General features: G+C 39.5%; 1 protein-coding gene across 1 annotated transcript in view; it reads right to left on the bottom strand.

The window, feature by feature from the left end:
* Positions 1-20,704, bottom strand: part of LOC137503237 (uncharacterized) — a 104,375-nt gene that overhangs the window by 71,593 nt on the left and 12,078 nt on the right. Inside the window, exon 3 of the mRNA XM_068230777.1 lies at positions 7,649-7,731. Coding sequence (XP_068086878.1) covers positions 7,649-7,731 — 83 coding nt within the window. The remainder of the gene's footprint in view (positions 1-7,648; positions 7,732-20,704) is intronic.

The raw sequence follows: 20,704 nt of genomic DNA, 5'->3' as shown, positions 1-20,704 counted from the left end.
GGGAAGCAGTAGATAAGATCTGGCCGACTGAATCCTACAGAAGCATCTAAAATCTATGATATACAATGGACTAAGCTACATAGACAATGGACTGCCCTATGCCACGGAAAAAGGAATACACACAAAAGGCTTTTGCTGGTTTGAGAGTGTCTCTGCACAAGACATGTTTAGGAAGAAGAAAGCTAATATAAACTCCATCCAAAAATAGAAACATGCATTTAGTGTGTGAAAAGTATTTATAAGCAACATTTATATGGTGATCATAATACAAGATTGTACTGTAAAGTAGCCTATTGTGTCCTATTAGTCAAGAATTGCAAACAGCAAAATTTGAACCTCAAAGAGTTAACGAATTTGAGCAATTCTCAGTTGTGTGCATGGTTCTACTCTGACTAATGAGAGAGTGTAAGCAGGTACTGGGTAGTTCTGAGGACTGAAATGAATATTTCTTGCCATTAGTTGTGAATATAGAGTAGGAACATGTCAATGCATCACATAACAGAAGACATGACTCTAACCACCTACAAAATCAAATAAAACTTTCAGAATTCATAGTTTCCATCACAAATCATGTTTGTGAGTCAAACCTTAGGCTATGGCGAGCAATTGCAGATCCTGCCGATACAAGGGCTCGGTTAAGAGCACCAATCCAAGATTATACAATTATTTTCCAAGGATTATCAAAGATCGTTTCACATAGTAGCCAGCTAAGGTAACCTACAGTTCAAAAATCACTACTGCATTAAATGTTTGAAAACAGGATATGCACTTGTGCTACTTTGTAACATCAGTGATTAAGATAACAATTTTGAAATAATATCATTACCTAATTATTTATCTAACTTTACGAGATAATAAATTCACTTACTTGAAGAATTTGGAATTTTTTAGGGAACCTGCACAAATTTGAAACTTCACTTGTAGCTGCCCATTTTATTAGTTTATACTAATTGCGTAAATGTGTTTGCAATCAACACACTATAAGCACTTGACTAAAATGAAAAGTGGGAATTGGTGACAATCAGCAAGTGTGAGCACAACACTGGAGCAAACATAAATTCAATACCGGGTACCAAAATTTTTAATGCTTACAACAATGTGGAAGTACTGCTTGATAACTATGATATCTAAGATGTAGCACTATCGATCTGAACATTTCATTACTACAAAACATTATCTGCTTATGCATCCACAAATGGAGGAATCTGACTTAACACACAAGAGAACAGAAAAGGAATCTAACCAAATAAATAATTTAAAATGACATATTTAATTTATCGCACTAATGAACTCAGCCAGCATTATACTGATTAACTAGCAAATGTACCCGTGCTTCGCTATGGTATTCTACAATGTATACGGATATCAAAGTAAATTGCTGCACATGAAGTGAATAAAAAAATTTAATTGTATGTCCCTTGGCGTTATCCGACAAAAAGCATAGGGCGGTCCGCAGACGTTGTTTCCAATGTGAAGTGCGAGTTGCAGAGTTGTGATGATAACGACAGGTCGACTTGACTGCCGCAATTCCCTATGCGTAACGTCAGTCACATTTTGATGGGTAAATTTGTTTATAATCGGGAGCACCTACACATAATGATAAAGAGAACCTGGTAAAGGAGTTTAAAAAAAAATGCACGCTCCCTTGCCTTCTGCTAGTCACATCAAGAAGGGAATTATGCATTACAGTGGTACACAGGCATTGGAAAACTACCCCACTCCTATTGCTAGTTAAATCAATCGATACTGATCTGCACGTAGGTCAGATTCCCTATCTGTTGTTTTCCTAGCCTTTTCTTAAATGATTTGAAAGAAATTGGAAATTAATTGAACATCTCCCTTGGTAAGTTATTCCAATCCCTCACTCCCCTTCCTATAAATGAATTCCAACTTTATCTTCATATTGTGATCTTTCCTACTTTTATAAACACCACTCAAAGTTATTCGTCTACTAATGTCATTCCATGCCATCTCTCCGCTCACAGCTTGGAACATACCACTTAGTCAAGCAGCTCTTCTTCTTTCCCTCACCTCTTCCCAGCCCAAACTTTGCAACATTTTTATAACACTACTCTTTTGTCGGAAATCACCCAGAAAAAAATCGAGCTGCTTTTCTTTAGATTTTTTCCAGTTCTTGAATCAGGTAATCCTGGTGAGGGTCCCATACACTTGAACCATACTCTAGTTGGGGTCGTACTAGAGACATATATGCCCTCTCCTTTATATCTTTACTATAACCCCTAAACACCCTCATAACCATGTACAGAGATTTGTACATTTATTTACAATCCCATGTATGTGATTACCCCTTTCCTATCGTGGCCATCAGACCTATCTGTATTGGTGCGACGTAGAGCCCCTAGCAAAAAAAAAAAAGATCTTTCCTTATATTAACACCTAGATACTTACAATGATCCCCAAAAGGAACTTTCACCCCATCAACGCAGTAATTAAAACAGAGAGAACTTTCCCTATTTGTGAAACACACAACCTGACTTTTAACCACGTTTACTAACATACCATTGCCTGCTGTCCATCTCACAACATTTTTGAGGTCACGTTGCAGTTGCTCACGATCTTGTAACTTATTTATTACTCTATACAGAATAACATCACTGCAAAAAGCCTTACCTCTGATTCCACTCCTTAATCATATCATTTATATAAATAAGAAAACATAAAGGTCCAATAATAATGACTTGAGGATATCCCCTCTTAATTATTACAGGGTCACATAAAGCTTCACCTACTCTAATTCTCTGAGATCTGTTTTCTAGAAATATAGCAACCCATTCAGTCACTCTTTTGTCTAGTCCAATTGCACTCATTTTTGCCAGTAGTCTACCATGATCCACCCTATCAAATGCTTTAGACAGGTCAATCGCGATACAGTCTATTTGACCTCCTGAATCCAAGATATCTGGAATACTACAAGTTGAGCTTCAGTGGAATAACCTTCCTTAAAACCGACCTGCCTTCTATCGAACCAGTTATTAATTTCACAAATATAATCAGAAAGAATGCCTTCCCAAAGCTTACATACAATGCATGTCAAACTTACTGGCCTGTAATTTTCAGCTTTATGTCTATCACCCTTTCCTTTATACACAGGCACTACTATAGCAACTCTCCACTCATCTGGTATAGCTCCTCCAACCAAACAATAATCAAATAAGTACTTCAGATACGGTACTATATCTCAACCCATTGTCTTTAGTGTATCCCCAGAAATCTTATCAATTCCAGCTGCTTTTCTATTTTTTCAACTTTTGTACCTTATTGTAAATGTCATTGTTATCATATGTAAATTTTAATACTTCTTTAGCCTTAGTCTCCTTCTTTATTTGGACATTATCCATGTAACCAACAATCTTTACATACTGCTGACTGAATACTTCTGCCTTTTGAATATCCTCACATACACACTCCCCTTGTTCATTAATTATTTCTGGAATGTCCTCCTTGGAACCTGTTTCTGCCTTAAAATACCTATACAAACCCTTCCATTTTTCACTAAAATTTGTATGACTGCCAATTAAGTTTGCCATCATGTTATCCTTAGCTGCCTTCAATTTTCTAGTAAGTTCCTTCAATTTCTCCTTACTTCCACAGCCATTCCTAGCTCTATTTCGTCGATATGCGGAGTACTGATTACAACAGCAGATGCCCTCCTGCTGAGAGTCACTACTGATTTATAAAGTATTAATTACAATGTAAGACACACCCCTTTCTAGATCACCACAAATCGACTTAAATTAATAAATGTAGATCGACATACAGAAGTATATGCATGTTCACCTTCAGTTACAGAATGACTGCTGCTAAACGGTGTATTCATATTGGAAAAACGGATTGTATAAAAAGATGATTCTGGCCTCATTTAGCTATCTAAATGGCTGGCCCTATGATATTTCCTCGTATCTCATCTATTAAAGGCAAGATTATTTTAGAATCGTTCAATAGGGCGAAATTTGTGTAAGGTTTTCACACAGTGAATTACTTTTCAGATACTTATGCGACAGCTTCAAACATAGAATTTGGCTGGGTGGGCCAATATTCATGTACAAATTGATGATCACATCTTTCCTATAACTGACTCAAATCATCAATTATATGTGTACAAAGTGCAAAATTTAGGTAAATCCAGAAATAGAGACAAATTTAACATAAGGGATAGAGATACTACAAAAAGTCATAGGACCAATGTTGTAGATCACTCCAAATTGAACAGAGATTGTGCCATCCGTTTTGTGATACGACTTACCATTTAGCCACCAAATACTTCAAAAGGAAGCTCTGCACCATCATAAAATTGCCTCCATATTCCGATATTTTGGGGGGGTTAAAAAATAAATTTTTTTAACATCTCGTAAAATTTCCATCGGTTACAGGCAAAGAGTTATAATTTTGCCAAATTTCTATTTTCGAACTCGTCTGGGAGGTTGTGGTGCCATCTTGATATGGGGGAGGGGGTTAAACATTAGGACTTTCAGGAAACTTTTAAGCTCATGAAACCTATAGTTTATCGTTCAGGATAAATATCACCGACTGTGTTCCTATGCAGATTTGAAAATCCCAACGTGTCCCTCTCAGAGAATTTTGAGAATTTTAGATTTTTCTAGGGATCCTGAAGTCATCAGTTTGTCTGCTACCAGTTTTAAGTTTTTAAGATGCCTAGAATGGTCTCATTAATTCACGTCTGTATTCATTTTTATGCCTTAATTTATATATATATAGTACAGTATATATAGATCGGGCCAAACTGACTTCTATTTATTAATATGGATTATATATTTCACCCGCTTCCGAAGTGGTTCTAGGGGCGTCTTACTCCCACAGTATGTTTTCCAGGTAGAAAGTCATACTTGAAAGTCATACTGGAACGTACACACATCTATTACCTTGGGCATTCTTGGCCATTTATTTTTTCACCCTTTCTCAGCCTCTATGCCAAAGGGGGGCATTTTTGAAACTGGACTTAAAAAATCCGGAATGTTACTATTTACCTCAGCGACCTGGAAATCTATGGATTAGGCAGAATATTCAATTATTATTATATCTCACTTCCCCCAAAAGGTGGTTAAACATTGAGTTTTAAAAATCGGGAGTGTTGCTATTCATCTCAGCGACCCCGAAAACTATGGCTTCGACACTATTTTCAATTATTTTAAAATCTGAATCCCCTCACCCCCACCAGAAAGGGGGATGAACTTGGACTCGTAAAATATCCGGAGTCTCACCATTCATCTCAACGACACGGACAACTATGGAGTCAACATTATTTTCGTTTATTTTTATATATCACTCTCCAATTGCCACCCACCACGAAGGGGGCTGAACTTTAAAAAATTCCGGAGTGCCATTATTCATCTCAGTGACCCCGAAAAGTATGGATTCGACACTAATTTCGATTATTTTATATCACAGCCCCTTCGCGCCCCCCACTGCCCGTAAGGGTTCCTGGGGTGTCCTACCCCCACGTGGTTTGTCTCCTGATACTAACATTTCGAAGTGTACAATTCACCTCGGCAAAATCGAAAACTATGTATTCGACACTATTTTTGATTAATTTTATATATCACTCCCCCCTCGCTCCCAATCCCAAAGGGGGATGAACTTCGGCTTATAAATAACCGGAGTCTCACTATTCATCTCAGCAACCCTGACAACTATGGATTTGACACTTTCGATTATTTTTATATATCATTCTCCCATCTCCTCCACTATGAAGGGGGCTCAAATTGGACTTTAAAAATTTCTGGGAGTGTCACTATTCACCTCAGCAACCCCCAAAAATATGGATTCGACACTACATTTGATGATTTGTGTAACTCAGCACCTCGCCCCTAATGTTTCCTGGGGTGTATTACCCCCACGTGGTTTGTCTCCTGATATTAAAAATCCGAAGCATACAATTAACCCCGGCGACCCCGAAAACTATACATATTCGACACTATTTTCTATTTATTTTATATATCACTCCCCCCTCGCCCCACCCCAAAAGGGAAAGAACTTATAAAATATCCGGAGTCTCACTATTCATCTCAGCGACCCCGACAACTATGCATTCGACACTCTTTTTGATTATTTTCATGTAACACTCTCCCATCGCCCCCTACTACTAAGGGGGCTCTAAGTTGGACTTAAAAAAATTCCGGAGTGTGACTATTCATCTCAGCGACCACGAAACGTATGGATTCGACACTATTTTCATTTATTTGTATATATGACCCCCTTGCCCACCCTGCCCCTAAGTTTTCCTGGGCTGTCTTACCCCCACGTGGTTCGTCTCCTGATACTAAAAATCCGGAGTGTTCAATTCACCTCGACAACCCAAAAACTATGTATTCGTCACTATTATCAATTATTTTTTACCTGACCCACTAACCCCCCAACCCTAAGGGGGCTAGAGGTGGCTTAACCCACAGTGCTCGTCTCCAGATAGCAAAGAATAAGTTTCAAAATTTGACTGAAATTGCGCCAGTGGTTTAAGAGGAGGTGTGTCATTTACACACATACATCCATCATCAGTCCCCCCTCCCCCCCATCCAAATGTGAGCAGAAATTTGACTTTTAAAAATCGGGAGTGCCACTATTCACCTCAGCGACACCAAAAGCTATGGATTCCACACTATTTTCGATTATGTTCTTACCTGAACCCCATAACCCCTCCCCTAAGGGGGCTAGTGGTGGCTTCCCCCACAGTGCTCTCTTCAGATAGCAAATAATATGTGTTCAAAATTGATTGAAATTGCTCCAGTGGTTAAGGAGGAGATGTGTCAGTTACACACATACATCCATCATCAGGCCCCCTAGCCCCCCACCCAAATGGGAGCAGAAATTTGACTTCTAAAAAATCGGGAGTGTCACTATTCACCCCATGAACTATGGATTTGACACTATTTTCGATTAATTTTTTTACCTGACCCCCCTAACCCCCACTCCTAAGGGGGCTAGAGGTGGCTTACCCCCACAGTGCTCATCTCCAGATAGTAAATAATAAGTGTTCAAAATTTGATTCAAATTGCTCCAGTGGTTTAGGAGGGGATGTGTCATTTACATACATACATCCATTTTTATATATAGTAAGATAACATGAAAATTATTACATTAGTTTGAAAATATTATATTGTTTACAATGTTCATCAAACTTAACCATTTTGAATTTGTAGATTTAGTTGATAACCTACAAACATGATTGTTTCTGTGTGTCACTGTTGGTATGAAAGTACACAAATACTGAGAATATCTGGGGTTAATAGCTAAAGATGGCATTTCAGATGATAAGAATGTGATGAACAAATGATGTGGTAAAAGTGAAAGGAAGAACACATTTTTCATGGTTGCTTAACGGTATTGTAAACAAATATATTTCAATAATATCTAGGTTTAGCAGAGATTATTTTTGTAGATATATATTCAATAAAACTACAGGACAGAACATTAAATACGATCTTAAAATTTCTGAAGGTTTTAAACAATTTTAACAAATAGAATTTTAAGATACTAGTGTGTAAATGTAACCTTGTAAAAAAAGGATTAAACTGATGAAAATGGGCAGTTTTTGGAGATAAACCAACTGCTACTGGACACAACTGAGAATAGGTACAACATATTCCATATTGTATAGGATCTGGAGTGTACGTACTTTGTTTCTGCTTTGATGTATGGCAACAACTGATCATCAGTATGTTCTTCTATGAATATTTCCTCCTTAATATCATTGGACGTCTGTAAGTAACAAATAAGAAAAGTAAAGGAATAAAAATATATAAGCCTAAACAATAAACAGCTGAGAAAATAAATTTCATAGTGGCAAAAAAGAGTATAATTAATTTATTTCCCATTTAAAATATATAAGAATGGAAAGGAACAATCAAATCAAAATCACTTTAAATGCAAAAGAGGTGTCTACCTTGGTGGCAAATGGTACACAAAAATACATTGTCCAACACTACATTTTAAATGTACAGAGAAGAAGACAATTTCACACAATTCAGCATTATACAATTTACACATTTTTTTTATTAACACAAAGCTCATCCTTAATAAATTTATATTATTTACAAAATTCTACTTATAATATTGTCTGTATTTGCAAACATAATCAACTCATATATAACATGTGGAATTACTTCAAATAATACTTTACAACAGTTATTGGATTAAAATTTACATTACATTAATTTTTTTACCCTCTTTGGAACGTAACTTGCATAACAACCTGCTGTGTCTTAACCTGAGTCCCTTTTGCCACTGCTTCTTGGACAACTGATAAGAGAGAAAAGAAGATGAAAAGGAACACACTGTAGGATAGCAGTACACAAGGTAGCATAGAAAAGGAGGAACATTTGTAAATATGTAAATTTAAATTTGCCTACTTATTTGTGAATTTCAGCAGAGTATATGTACACATACATATGGGGATGGAAGCCGTGTATGTGTACAATTTAAGGAAAATAAATAATAATCATAATAATAATAATAATAATAATAATAATAATAATAATTGTTACGGGGATACCGTGGTATACAGAATTGAAATAAAGTGCGGGCATGAATGGGCGGATATACGAAAATCGATAGATTAATTTAAACTCTTAAAGTTGGCAACATTATTTTGGCCATTTAATTTCTTTTCTTGACCTCTATCTTTTTCCAAATCTTAAATATTCACACTTTGCTGAGCAAATAACAATAGACTAGCAACGAGGCTAGCCCGTAATCTTGTGCGACAAAATTAGAAAAAAGAACAACTATTTACAACATGAGCTTGAAGCACAGCTGCTCCCTTTCAATCAATAGTCAAGGAGACAGCTCTCCCAATTGCTTTTACACCATCAGTAAGAGCATATTTGCTCAACGAATCTAGCTAGGAGACTACTATCCACACATTACACCATTACAGCCTAACTAGACACCATTCAACCTTTACATCAATAACTTTACTAGGAAGAGCACCCTTGCTCCATCAATTTACACCTAAGGATCCCTCTACGAAAATTCACACTTTCAAGGACTATCAAAGGCACACACTACATTTAACAAAGCCAACCGCTTCCACCGATACCAGAGTTTCAACAAGCAGCACACCGTCCGACACATTATCACTCAGTAGCAGTGCCTGCTGTGCTTCCAGTGCCCTATATGGACACCCCCCTTGGACGTTTTGCGGAACAACTCATCGGGGAAGGCGCCCGCCTTCCACGACTCACAGCGGCTCCACCGGTCTTCGTACCCAGAAAGGCATCTCCTCTCATGGACCAGGTAATCAACGATATGCAGGCAACGGGACTCTCGGAACGACAGGAGATCACTAACGCTCACTCTTTATTTCTCGTCACTAAGCCTGACCGCTCCGCACGAGTCATACACGACTTGTCGCGATGGACACAGTATTATAATATTCCAAAGTTCTCTCTTCACAGCCCTGCATGGGCACTTCAACGTATACCTCCCTTTTCACTCATGATAAAAGTGGATTTAAAATCCGGATTTTACCAAGTGCCTCTTCACTACCACCACCGAAGGTTCTACGGTGTATATTACCGAGGACAGTCATATGCCATGACGCGCCTCCCGATGGGGCACACGCTAATCCCATCTATTATGCAAAGGTGGCAATAGCGGTCTCTGGGATACTGAAGGCACAGTTTAACGTTGACACTATTTGCTATTTAGATGATTGGCTGATCTACGGCAACGAGATCCTTGTGGACGATACAATAATGTACTTGGAATGGGTATTAGGAATTACGCTCAACAAACAGAAATCACATCTCCAGCCAACGAATGAACTCACCTTCCTCAGCATGGTTATCAACACCAATAGGCAGACTCTTCAACTGATGCAGGATGTGCAGAGAAGAGTGACTTCCTACTTGACAGTGCTCCCAAGAGTGCAAACGGATGACCTCGCACGCATTGCCGGGTATTTGGCTTGGCTATGCTATGTCATGTCATGGCCTCTATTTCCAGTGCGACACATTCTATCAAGAGAATGGTTCTGGCCACGACAATTATTCAACCCAGTAACTCTTGCAAGTGTTTGTTCTGTGCGTGTGAATAACCATGTAATTAGTGTTTATGCGGACGCCACTCCGCACAGTATAGCTTACTTTTTGCCTCAATTGAACTTGGCTTGGGCCCAACCTTTCCAAGTGCCAACCCGGATTAATGTAGCTGAAACAGCGGCGGCCCTGTACGCCGCAAGCACAGTGGTAGACCATATCCTTGAAAGGAACTTGATTTGTGATGAACTAACGGTTTTCGTAGACTCTACCGTTGCAATGTATACACTTAGAACAGGTAGAGGACCCCTTTTGTACATGTATACTTGTATTTTACCTATGTACATCCTGCTCAACTGTCTGATAATTTTAATATGAAATAAATGGAGTTAAACAGGGGTAACAAGTACCCATTCTACAAAGCCTATGGTTAAAAAAGGTTAATTTACTGGTCCATAAACCAAACAGGTAAGGATGCGAACTCTGGATCTCCTAGAATTTTACATTACATGCATAAAACCATATTTGAGCTTACGGCCCAACGTTACAGAGGCTAAGCCTATATTACGGAGGTGACAAGGAGAAAAATGTTCAAGTTACAGAATTTACAAAACAGGAAAGGTCACAAAATCATAGTCACCTTACAATCACGTTGAGAGGGAACATAAGAGGGTACACCACGTTCTGTTCCCTGATTTCGGTTAAGTTGAAATTTCCATTTTTAGAAAATGAAGTTACATTACTAAATATATGAAACCTTCCCCTGGAGCTAGCTTTGGAAGACCACTTGATTTTAAGCAGGATCTTCCATTACCTTAAGCTGGTGGACCTCTTGAAGTGGTATAAAAGTTCCAGATTTTATAGTAGAGGGAAAGCTCCAGAAAATTCTGGGCTAAGACTCGACACACCCCCAATTTTTATAGGATAATCCAATAAACACCAGGAAATTTTGATTGGTAGAAAGATATACACAATTTTTCATTGGCCAACATCCTAAGTTGGTGGGAAGAGATAGAAGTGTTAAAAAAATGTGGACATGAAAAAACAAAAGAGAACATTCTAGTTTAGGAAACCTTCATATACAAAATGTATCAAAAATTTTAATAGTTCATCTTCACATCAGAGGGCACATCGTAAAGTTTATAGTAGAGACATCTGTTGAGAAATGTTCAAACTTCTTGTAATAGTTGTTTCAAACTTTACTTTAACGAGGGCCTTAGCGAAGGCACTTAAATTAAATAAACCGGGCAGATCTACCTCCGGTACAGACCTCCCCACAAACGTCCTCCCTCAGGTGACACGTTTTAGAAAATTTTGCTTTTTTGAAAAATTTGAAATTGAGTTGGTAGTCGGAAAATTGGCTGATGAAAGTTCATTTGTAAGTAATTATGTCGAATACAAGTGTTGAAGTCTTCCTGAAGCCATAAAAGTCCAAGATGCACAGTTCACGATTGACAACAAGAGCGGCTGCCAATGCCGATACCTGGGTAGGGTCCCCCGAATCACCAAGTACACTCAGATACATCTCTCCCACTACCGTGAGAAGGTTAGATGCACCCAAGGCCAGATATTGAGACACTGCTCCGAAATAATGTAGACAGTAGTGTTACCGCACCTCAGCCCTTTGCCGGCAAGGATGGTACTCAAGTATGCTGTCATGAAGGAGACTGGGCCAGAGCGGGGTGGGCCCTTACCCCATGCCAGCATCACTCGCCAGATGTAACTCGGACGCAGATTGCAGAGAGGGCATTGAAAGAGTAATTAACTTGGTGACAGAGATTGTTCTTATGGACAGCGAGAGTATGTTTATTTTTAAGCTGCAGGTTCAGATGAGGTGGGCGGCATCGATGATGAGTGTGTGGAATGCAAGCTAGGTTTTGGAGGCAGGGGGAAAGTAATCGCAGCCGAGCAACGGAGGAAAAAGAATTATTTTAGAGAGGAAGGTTTGTACACAGGTGGAACAAGAAAACGCAATACACAAGCGGCATATTAGTGGGGCAGAAGGTCTCCACTTTCCAACTTAAAATTTTAAGTCTCTGAGCTGTTAAGGAAAGGAATATAACTACTTTCTCACTGTCATAACTTAGTGGCCTATATTGCAAACAAAGAGATTTTACAGGTTTTATCTGAGAGAGGTGCACTCTAATAATCTTTCAGTGGCTGGGTTGCTCACCAAAAGAGTGACCGGTGTTAAGAAATCCAAAAGAATGCATGGCCCGAGAAATCTGGAGGCAAGCTTGCCTGCCGGCACAAAATTCTTAACCATTACCTGAACTCCAAACTTTAGATTGGTGGGTCTCCGTCCACGATCATGTCTCCCTTTAACCATCTCATTTTAAGCCTTGAGGTTACTGTTAGCCTTCTTCCACAGGTCCCTGATGCTATCGGGATCTATGCTCTCTGGCAATACCTCATTTGACAATGGCATGTTAGGTACAAACTTGAACACGAGAGAGGCAGGCGTAAAATTATGTGACTCGTGAACAGCTGAATTTAGTGAAAAGGCTAACCAATGCAAGGAAGTATCCTACATAAAATAATCTTCTTGGTGAAAGACTATAAAAGCAGATCGAAGATTATGACTGACCCGCTCAACCAGAGGTGGCTGAGGGTAATAAGGAGAAGTAGTTACATGTGACATGGACAAATCAAAACAGAATTTTCGGAATAAGATAGATGTCAAAGTCCTTCCATTATCGTAAACTATATACTGACAAGGACCAAATGAATCAAAGATAGTATTAAGGCAAGAAATGGTCATCTGAGCAGTAGCCAGCTTAGTCGGAAATGACCATAAAAATCTAGTGAAGCCATCTACACATAGATGGATGAACTTATTCCCGTAGGATCCAACGTAGTCTATGTAGAAATGCTCCATAGGGCGAGACGCTTGAATGATGAAAATAGCCCTAGCTAGGTAGATTATATGGGATCACTAAGTAAGCAAGATTTACATTATTTAACCATTTCTCTGATTTCACTGTCCATACTCTTCCAGATAAACAGTTCCCTAATTTTCTCTCTAGTTTTAAAGATGCCTAAGAGCCCCCCTAATGGGGTCTTTTGATAGTACTTGAATATCATGGGCACAATAACAGCTGGAACAACTACTTTCATCTTGTGATCGGGCTTCGAACGGCAGCACAAAACCCCAATCCTCAGCACATTAGGGACAAGATGTTCCCCAGAAGAAAGGGTTTAAATACTAGGAGCCAGCAATGGATCTTCCCGTTGATATTTCCGGATATCACAAAACAACATAGGGGCATCCATCAAAATAGCATTAACACAAGAAGGTATGGGCATGGGAGGAGATTAATTATCGTCCTGTTCATTGGACTCAATGTCACTAGAAAACATGCGACTTAGTCCATCTACGACCATTTTCTCTGATCCTGTAAAGTGTTGCACGTTGAATTGAAAAGCTGAATTTCTGATAGCGCAACAAGTGATACGCCCAGTACGGCGAGGCCTAGCCAAAACCCAACTCAAAGCCTGATTGTCAGTTTCTCATTCATATTTACCATGCTTTAGATAAAGGCAGAAATTCTCTAAGGCAAACAGAACTGCCAGACCTTCTAATTCATAGATGTAGTACTTGGCTTCTTAAACCGACAAGGTCGTAGACGCATACGCAATAGGCCGCCTTCCGAGTTCGGTTTCTTGACGGAGGACAGCAGCAACGGCAGATGAAGAGGCATCGGTTTGAACTATGAATTTCTTAGAGAAATCAGGCATGGCTAATACTGGGGCATTACAAAGAGCTAATATAAGATCTTCAAATGCATCTTGCTGCGAGGGTCCCCATTCGATCACGACACCTTTCCTACGAAGTAGGTTTAGGGGCGCCGCCCTATTAGCGAAGTTGGAAGTAAATTTCCTGAAGAAATTCACCATGCCTATGAACCTAGCAATTCCTCTGACGTCCTTAAGCCACTTGAAGTTGCGGTTAGCCTGCGTTCTGGAATGGTAGATAACAACACCATCGGGCGACACAATATGAACTAAGAATGACACAAGGCTTAGAAAAATCTACCTTAGATAACTTAACTGTCAAACCATCCTTACGAAGGCGATTTAGAACCTCCTTAAGATGATCTAGGTGTTCTTCAAAGGTCTCAGAAAACACCACGGCATCGTCGAGGTAATGACAAAGATAAATTTGATGTCGGAGAAGACCCTATCCAGCAGTCTAGTAAGGACAGCCGCGCCCGTAGGGAGCCCAAAAGGCAAACGGTTGTATTCATACAATTTCCAATCAGTGGTGAAAGCCGTCAAATGTTTGGATTTTTCCGCCATCGGAATCTGATTATATGCTTGGTTAAGATCCAATATGGAAAAGAACTTAGCCTTATGAAATCATTAAAAACAAGAATGAAAGTCAGGAAGGGGCACTGATTATAATACAACCTTACAGTTTAAAGTTCTGTAATCGATGACAGGCCTGAAACCACCTTGGGGTATCGGTACAAGAAAAATGGGTGATGAATACGCCGACTCTGAAAGTCGAATAATACCATCCTTTAACATTAAACACTTTCGCTGCTGTAATAGACTTTTGTCAACTTGGTAATTTCCTGCTATAGTTTAGCGTGCTTCTTTAAAAAAGGCACATTTAATAATACAAACATTGCTGCTAATACTGAACCTATGTTTATTTATTTTTCACCAGCCTGCCCGACAACATTCCTGTCAGCTGTCTGGCTGATAGCAGGCTTCACTCAGCAGCTATGAGGGCGCGGAACAACAGTGAAGAAATCTTCAATCTTTTAGTGGCAGATTCTGATTCAGACTGTTCAGTAAATTTGGACAATGGAACAGGTGATGATGCGCATAGTGACTGTTCGGAAGAAAGTGCCAACGAGGAAGATGTTCAAGTTGTATCGGTCTGGCGGGATATCAGTGATGAAATAAGAATGACAAAAATGAAATTATGTGACGGGGCTAATTTTGATATAACAGTGAAAAGCAATGTTTCTAATTTGATGACCCATACAAGGCATTACTTCAATTTATGATGCGCTCAGTGTTTGAGCATACAGTAATGGAAACAAATAGATATGCTGAGCAGTGCTTAGATTAAAAAAATGATTTTCATCCACGTTCAAGGTATAATCGATGGACTGAATGCACAACAGAAGGTAATCAGGCAATGGTGGCTATTGATATTGGGATAGTATTGTAACATAAATCAACATTACAGACCTACTTACCGAGCTCGATAGCTGCAGTCGCTTAAGTGCGGCCGGTACCCAGTATTCAGGAGATAGTAGGTTCGAACCCCACTGTCGGCAGCCCTGAAGATGGTTTTCCGTGGTTTCCCATTTTCACACCAGGCAAATGCCGGGGCTGTACCTTAATTAAGGCCACGGCCGCTTCCCTCCCACTCCTAGCTCTTCCCTGTCCCATCGTCGCCATAACACCTATCTGTGTCGGTGCGCCGTAAAGCAACTAACAAAAAAAAAAAAAACAGACTTACTTTTCCGAACAATATTGGCTCACTGCTACGCCAAGTGGTGTCGCCTTCTTCGAAGCTCCATGCTGTACCAGGAAAAAAGTCTGTCTGGCTAGCTTGAAGAGCATGGAATGTTTCTAAGGTGGTGGTACGTAAGCACTGAACTTGCAACAGAGAGGAATATTAGTTCATTGAATTTATATTCTTTTGAAAATGTGGTTTTATTGTTCATTGGAAACAAATTCATATCACCTTTTACACAAGCTGATTTGATGCGTTGTTGCAGGCGGGAATCTCCAGACTTCGGGATGGTTACTACGCACGGTCTGGACGGGGACCACGCCCATCCTTGATGCGAAGTTCTCGACGTTCTTGAATTTCTCGAATTTCTGGAATATCTGGAAGTTCTCGAATTTCTAAGTGCACAAGTTGCAGGGTCCGATCTCACACGGCAATACTGAGAGGTCAGGCGTGCCAAGCACACAAGTCCCCTGTATGGCATTCAACTCACTTTTAGCACAATCGAATAAATTAACATTGACCTTTGAATACTGCATTAATTCATTGCATGTAGATACGTCAAATGTTAATGAAAATGACACTTGAATCTATGACTAAAACACCTCGCTGAATCACAAAGATTCATGAAGTTAATACTTGAATAGAAAACAATTAAACTGAGTAACTGATCACACGTTGCATGCCAGCCAAATTGCTTGCTTGTTGCTTGTTGTTTAAAGGGGCCTAACATCGAGGTCATCGGCCCCCAGCCAAATTGACACTTGTGAAAATTATGTACAAATTTACAATGTCAAATTCGCGATGTAAATCCGCTGATAATGGCACGACAGTCTGAGTCTATTAGTTCACTAACTTTTATCATTACTGTTCCTAATTGACTGCCTTTGTCAATTTTATGATTGGAACACAATGTTGAACGTAATATTTACAGTTCGTGCAAGTTCAGGACATATAAGTATTAAATTAAATTTAATACCTCTCGGAGAATGTTCTATACTGTCTGTAATTAATTATTAAATTCACGTGCACTTGAAGACTGTTCAGCACTGTCTTTAAATCATTATAAAAGTTTACCTGCACTTGAAGAGTGTTTAACACTGTCCATGGATAATTATTACTAAGTATAAATTATAAGTTTAAATGTGGCACCAAAACATTCTATGTTCCCTCGGAACTTCACGAGAAGAAAACAGAAGTTCAAATATGGCATTAATATTCTAGGTTCCCACAGTTTGTTACAAAAACACCAGTTTAAATGTGGCACTCAGAAATATTCTAAGTTCCTACAATTTGTTACAAAACACAAGTTCAAACATGACACTTGGAAAAATTATAACACTCACAAGACAAATTCTATGTTCCTTTAGAACGCTACTGTTAGTATAGAAAACATGAGTCCTAATATGGCACTTGAAGAAAAATACTACAGTATGTTCCGCTTCCACTGGAACCGAGCACCAGAGATGCAGAGTCCCGACTGGACATAGATTCGGTTTGCCGCACTTGCAGGGCTCCACCTATCTCCCGTATCGCAGAGACGGTGGAGTATTATTGATCCAGTAGCCTAGATCGCCATGCTTTTATACCTGGAGCCGACTAAGTATCTCGAAACATGGATATTATCCACCCCTGTAACTCCTAAAGTACATGGTAGATTTGCTCAAGAACCTGCTAGTTTGCATCTGTTATTATGGCCTTAACGTTGGCAGTGCAAAAATAATTGTATCCTACAGTAACTCCAAATAGACTTTACAGATGGGTCAGAACATCATGCCTTGGGGCGTGAGGTCAGCCCGAGGCGGCCACGTCTACGTCAGCGAGATCAGCCGTATTGCCTACCCTTTCCCTCACGTGAAGTTTAACTCTCATACTTCGAATTTGCTTTCGCGTAGCTGCGTTTCCGGTACAATACATATCAATAACAATGAAAACCACATTGCTAAGGGGTCGCCAGGTTATGGTCCATTATTCAAGGTAAGACCTGTCATACCTATTGTAGAAAATACGTACCTGGAGCATGCTACACCTGAAAAATGCATATCAGTTGATGAGTCTTCAGTATGCTGAAGTTTACGGGAAGGCTGTGGTGTAAGCAACACTTTTCTTCACAGCCATCGACAAAATGGGGTGTAAAATTGTGGTCACTATGCGACAGTAAAAGTGGTTACATTTGCAAGTTTCAGACTTAGGTAAGAGAGGACAGCGATGAGTCAGTTTCCGGGGAAACTTTGGGAGAGAAAGTGGTAAAAAGCCTGAGAGAGGGTTTTGAGAATACTGGCAGAATTGTGAATGCGGACAATTATTTATCAAGCCCAGCTCTTTTCACCCAGCTTTCTGAGAAGAACATAGGTGCCTCCAGGACAGTGAGATGTAACCGCAAAGGACTAGCTCAAGAGATGAAAATCCTGAAAATGACGAAAGGGCAAAAACCTAAGCTCTGGCATATTCCATCCAAAGAAATGCTAGCATGCGCGTGGCAAGATACTGGCCGGGTAAACATGTTATCGATCGTTCACATCTGAGATCGTGAAGATTCATAAGATGTCAAAAAAGGTGAAAGTGGCTATGTGACTGTTGAAAAACTCAAGTTAGTTGTAAATTACAACCATGAAATGAACGGAGTTGATAAAAATTGATTAACTGAAAACTAACTATGCATTTCTACACAAGAAACTCAAGTGGTATCAGGTCTTGTGGTATTTTCTCATTGAAACTGCATTAAAAATGGAAGAATATTGTACAATAAGCTTCCAAAAAGAGTGCTCCTTACTTCAGAAATTCTGTCATAATGGGACTTCTACGAGAGTATCAGCGCAGTCCGGCGGCGAAACGAGGAAGACCTTCTGATTACATACCTCAAGCGCGCCTGATGGATGGGAACTTCCTTGAGGAGCAGCAGGACAAGAGTCAAAAACCTAAGTGTGTTGTTTGCTCCATATTACCAGCTAAATGTTCAAAGAAAAGAAAGGGACCCTGCAAGAGAAAACAGACAATATTTTTTGTAAGACTTGCCCAGGACAGCCAGCAACGTGCCTAGTTCCATGTTTCGAATGTATCAGAGTAATGTGCGTTTCAAGGTCAAATGTCATTGCTAGTTTGCCAAAGTTGAGTTAAAAATGGTGCAATGGTGTTGAATGTCACTAACTTTAAAAAGATAAAGTTTCAGTTTATTTAGCAATACAAAAAGATTACATCTTTCTGTATGTGTTCTGTTTAAAAATAGCACAGCGAAAGAGTTAAGAGCCTTCATTTTATGCGGAAGATGGCCTATATGGAGGAAACCTTTCAGGAATGGAATCCGTTACCTCAGTCTTATACTCAATCAGGTCAGTAACACCAAGGGTTTCTGGAAATACGTCAGGAAAGGTCTGACCCAATGTTCAAATAGTTTCAGCCTGGACCTCAGGTAGATGCCTAAGATCTAACGACATCTCACTCTGGCTAGGCGAAATAGATGAAAATGACAAAGGATTAGATTTCAAAAGGAGATATTAACGTTACTATCAAATATGAATGTGCACGACTTGCTCTGAAGGTCGAGCAAATGTCCAGAATGAGACATGAAATCGGCACCCAATATTACAGGGCAAGACAACTGTTTAGCCCCAAACAACATAATTTTCCATGTCAATTTTGAGATACGAACTTTATTAAAAATAAAATCTAAAATTTCTAATGGTGAAGAATTTGCCGAAATGCATATAATAGAAGACAAACAATAGTCTGGAAATTTAAAAAAAGGCTGTCAATTTAGAGTACCACTCATCAGAAATCTAATAGTACACTGACAGGTTCCTTATTTACCTCAATTTTCAGAAATGGCACGTACCCCGGGGTCTCAAAAGCAATTGTAAGGCATTCTCTAGGGCCTTCAAATGATAAATTAGAAGGGGTTTCTTCCTTGAAGGATTCGTTGCCTGATTTAACGGGCGCTGAGCCTGGAGAAGATGAACCTTGTGACTCAGCCGACGACCCTAGTCGCTTCCTATCGCCTGAGTTATTGGAGGCATTACCAGAAGAAGAACAGGAAGTTGTGCTGTTAAGTGAAGTGCAATTTTTTTGCTCAATGGGAAAACGACCTGCACTTAAAACAACCTTGGGACGGACCTGCTCGTTTCCTAGTTCCACTAGATTCTAGCAAAGGACACTTATTCCTGAGGTGTTCAGTCAATCTGCACGCATAATACTTGCGTGTGGGAAAGGTTCGAAAAGGGAGTGGCCGAGAACTGTTAGATGACGGAGGGGGCTCCCTGCCTACTCGTAAGGTGTCAGCGTACCTCACTCCCTCGGCTGACAATGCCATTCGGAGAAGGTTTGACGTCGAGAAGCAAAACTAAGTACGAACTATAAGCTGGTGACATTTCTTCGACAATGGTTTGCACAATTTTATCTTCGGGAAAATGGAGAGCGAATACCCGCGTATAAAATTTTATATCCTGAATAAAATCGGCCAAATTCCCGTCCAACCTCTGTACTCAGAAGTAGTACTTCTGTATTAAGGATGACATTGCTCTACCTGGAATAAATTTAGGGAAAAGATGGGCATGAAAGTCTTCAATAGAGTATCTGTCAGCTATTGCTTTTACAATTATGACCGATAAACTCTTTCTCCCGCCATATGTAGACAGCATTCGGTCTGTGGGGCAAAATCTGCCATCCGTCTCTCTGTTTTTCTTACCAACGTGTCAGGCTCGATCTGCTTATATTCTTACTGTATTATACAATATTCACTCCCATGCCTTATTGGACTCCGGAGCTTCTATTTCACTTCTCAGTCCCACTTTCTTTCAGCAATTACTTCAATTTCATCCACACTTTCAATTACGTTTTTCGGACTTACTGTGTTCTTCAGTGTCACATCACCCTTTAAATATTCTTGGTCAACTTACTCTTACTGTAAAGATTTCTAAATTTTCATGGTCTTTTCCCTTCTACGTCGCTCAAGATGTTCCTATACCCCTGATACTCGGATATGATTTTTTCTCAAATAACGGCTTAATTCTCCACACTCAAACCTCTTCTATTTCTTTTTGTTTTGATTCTGTGACTAGCATTCCTTTGATTAACCCTTCTGTTTACCCCAATTTATTACATCTTTCTAACTCACATGTTTATGTTACTGAGTCTCAGCAGGAAGTTTTAAGCTTGCTATTCAACCAATTTTCTGACATTGTTACTGGTACTGTCCGCAATTATGAAGCTTGTACTGATCTCTTCG

This window comes from Anabrus simplex, chromosome X (genome assembly GCF_040414725.1).
Source record: "Anabrus simplex isolate iqAnaSimp1 chromosome X, ASM4041472v1, whole genome shotgun sequence".
In the NCBI taxonomy this organism is placed as follows: Eukaryota; Metazoa; Arthropoda; class Insecta; order Orthoptera; family Tettigoniidae; genus Anabrus; species Anabrus simplex.
The sequence above is the reverse complement of the archived record's forward strand: the minus strand, read 5'-3'. Positions and strand labels throughout refer to the sequence as shown.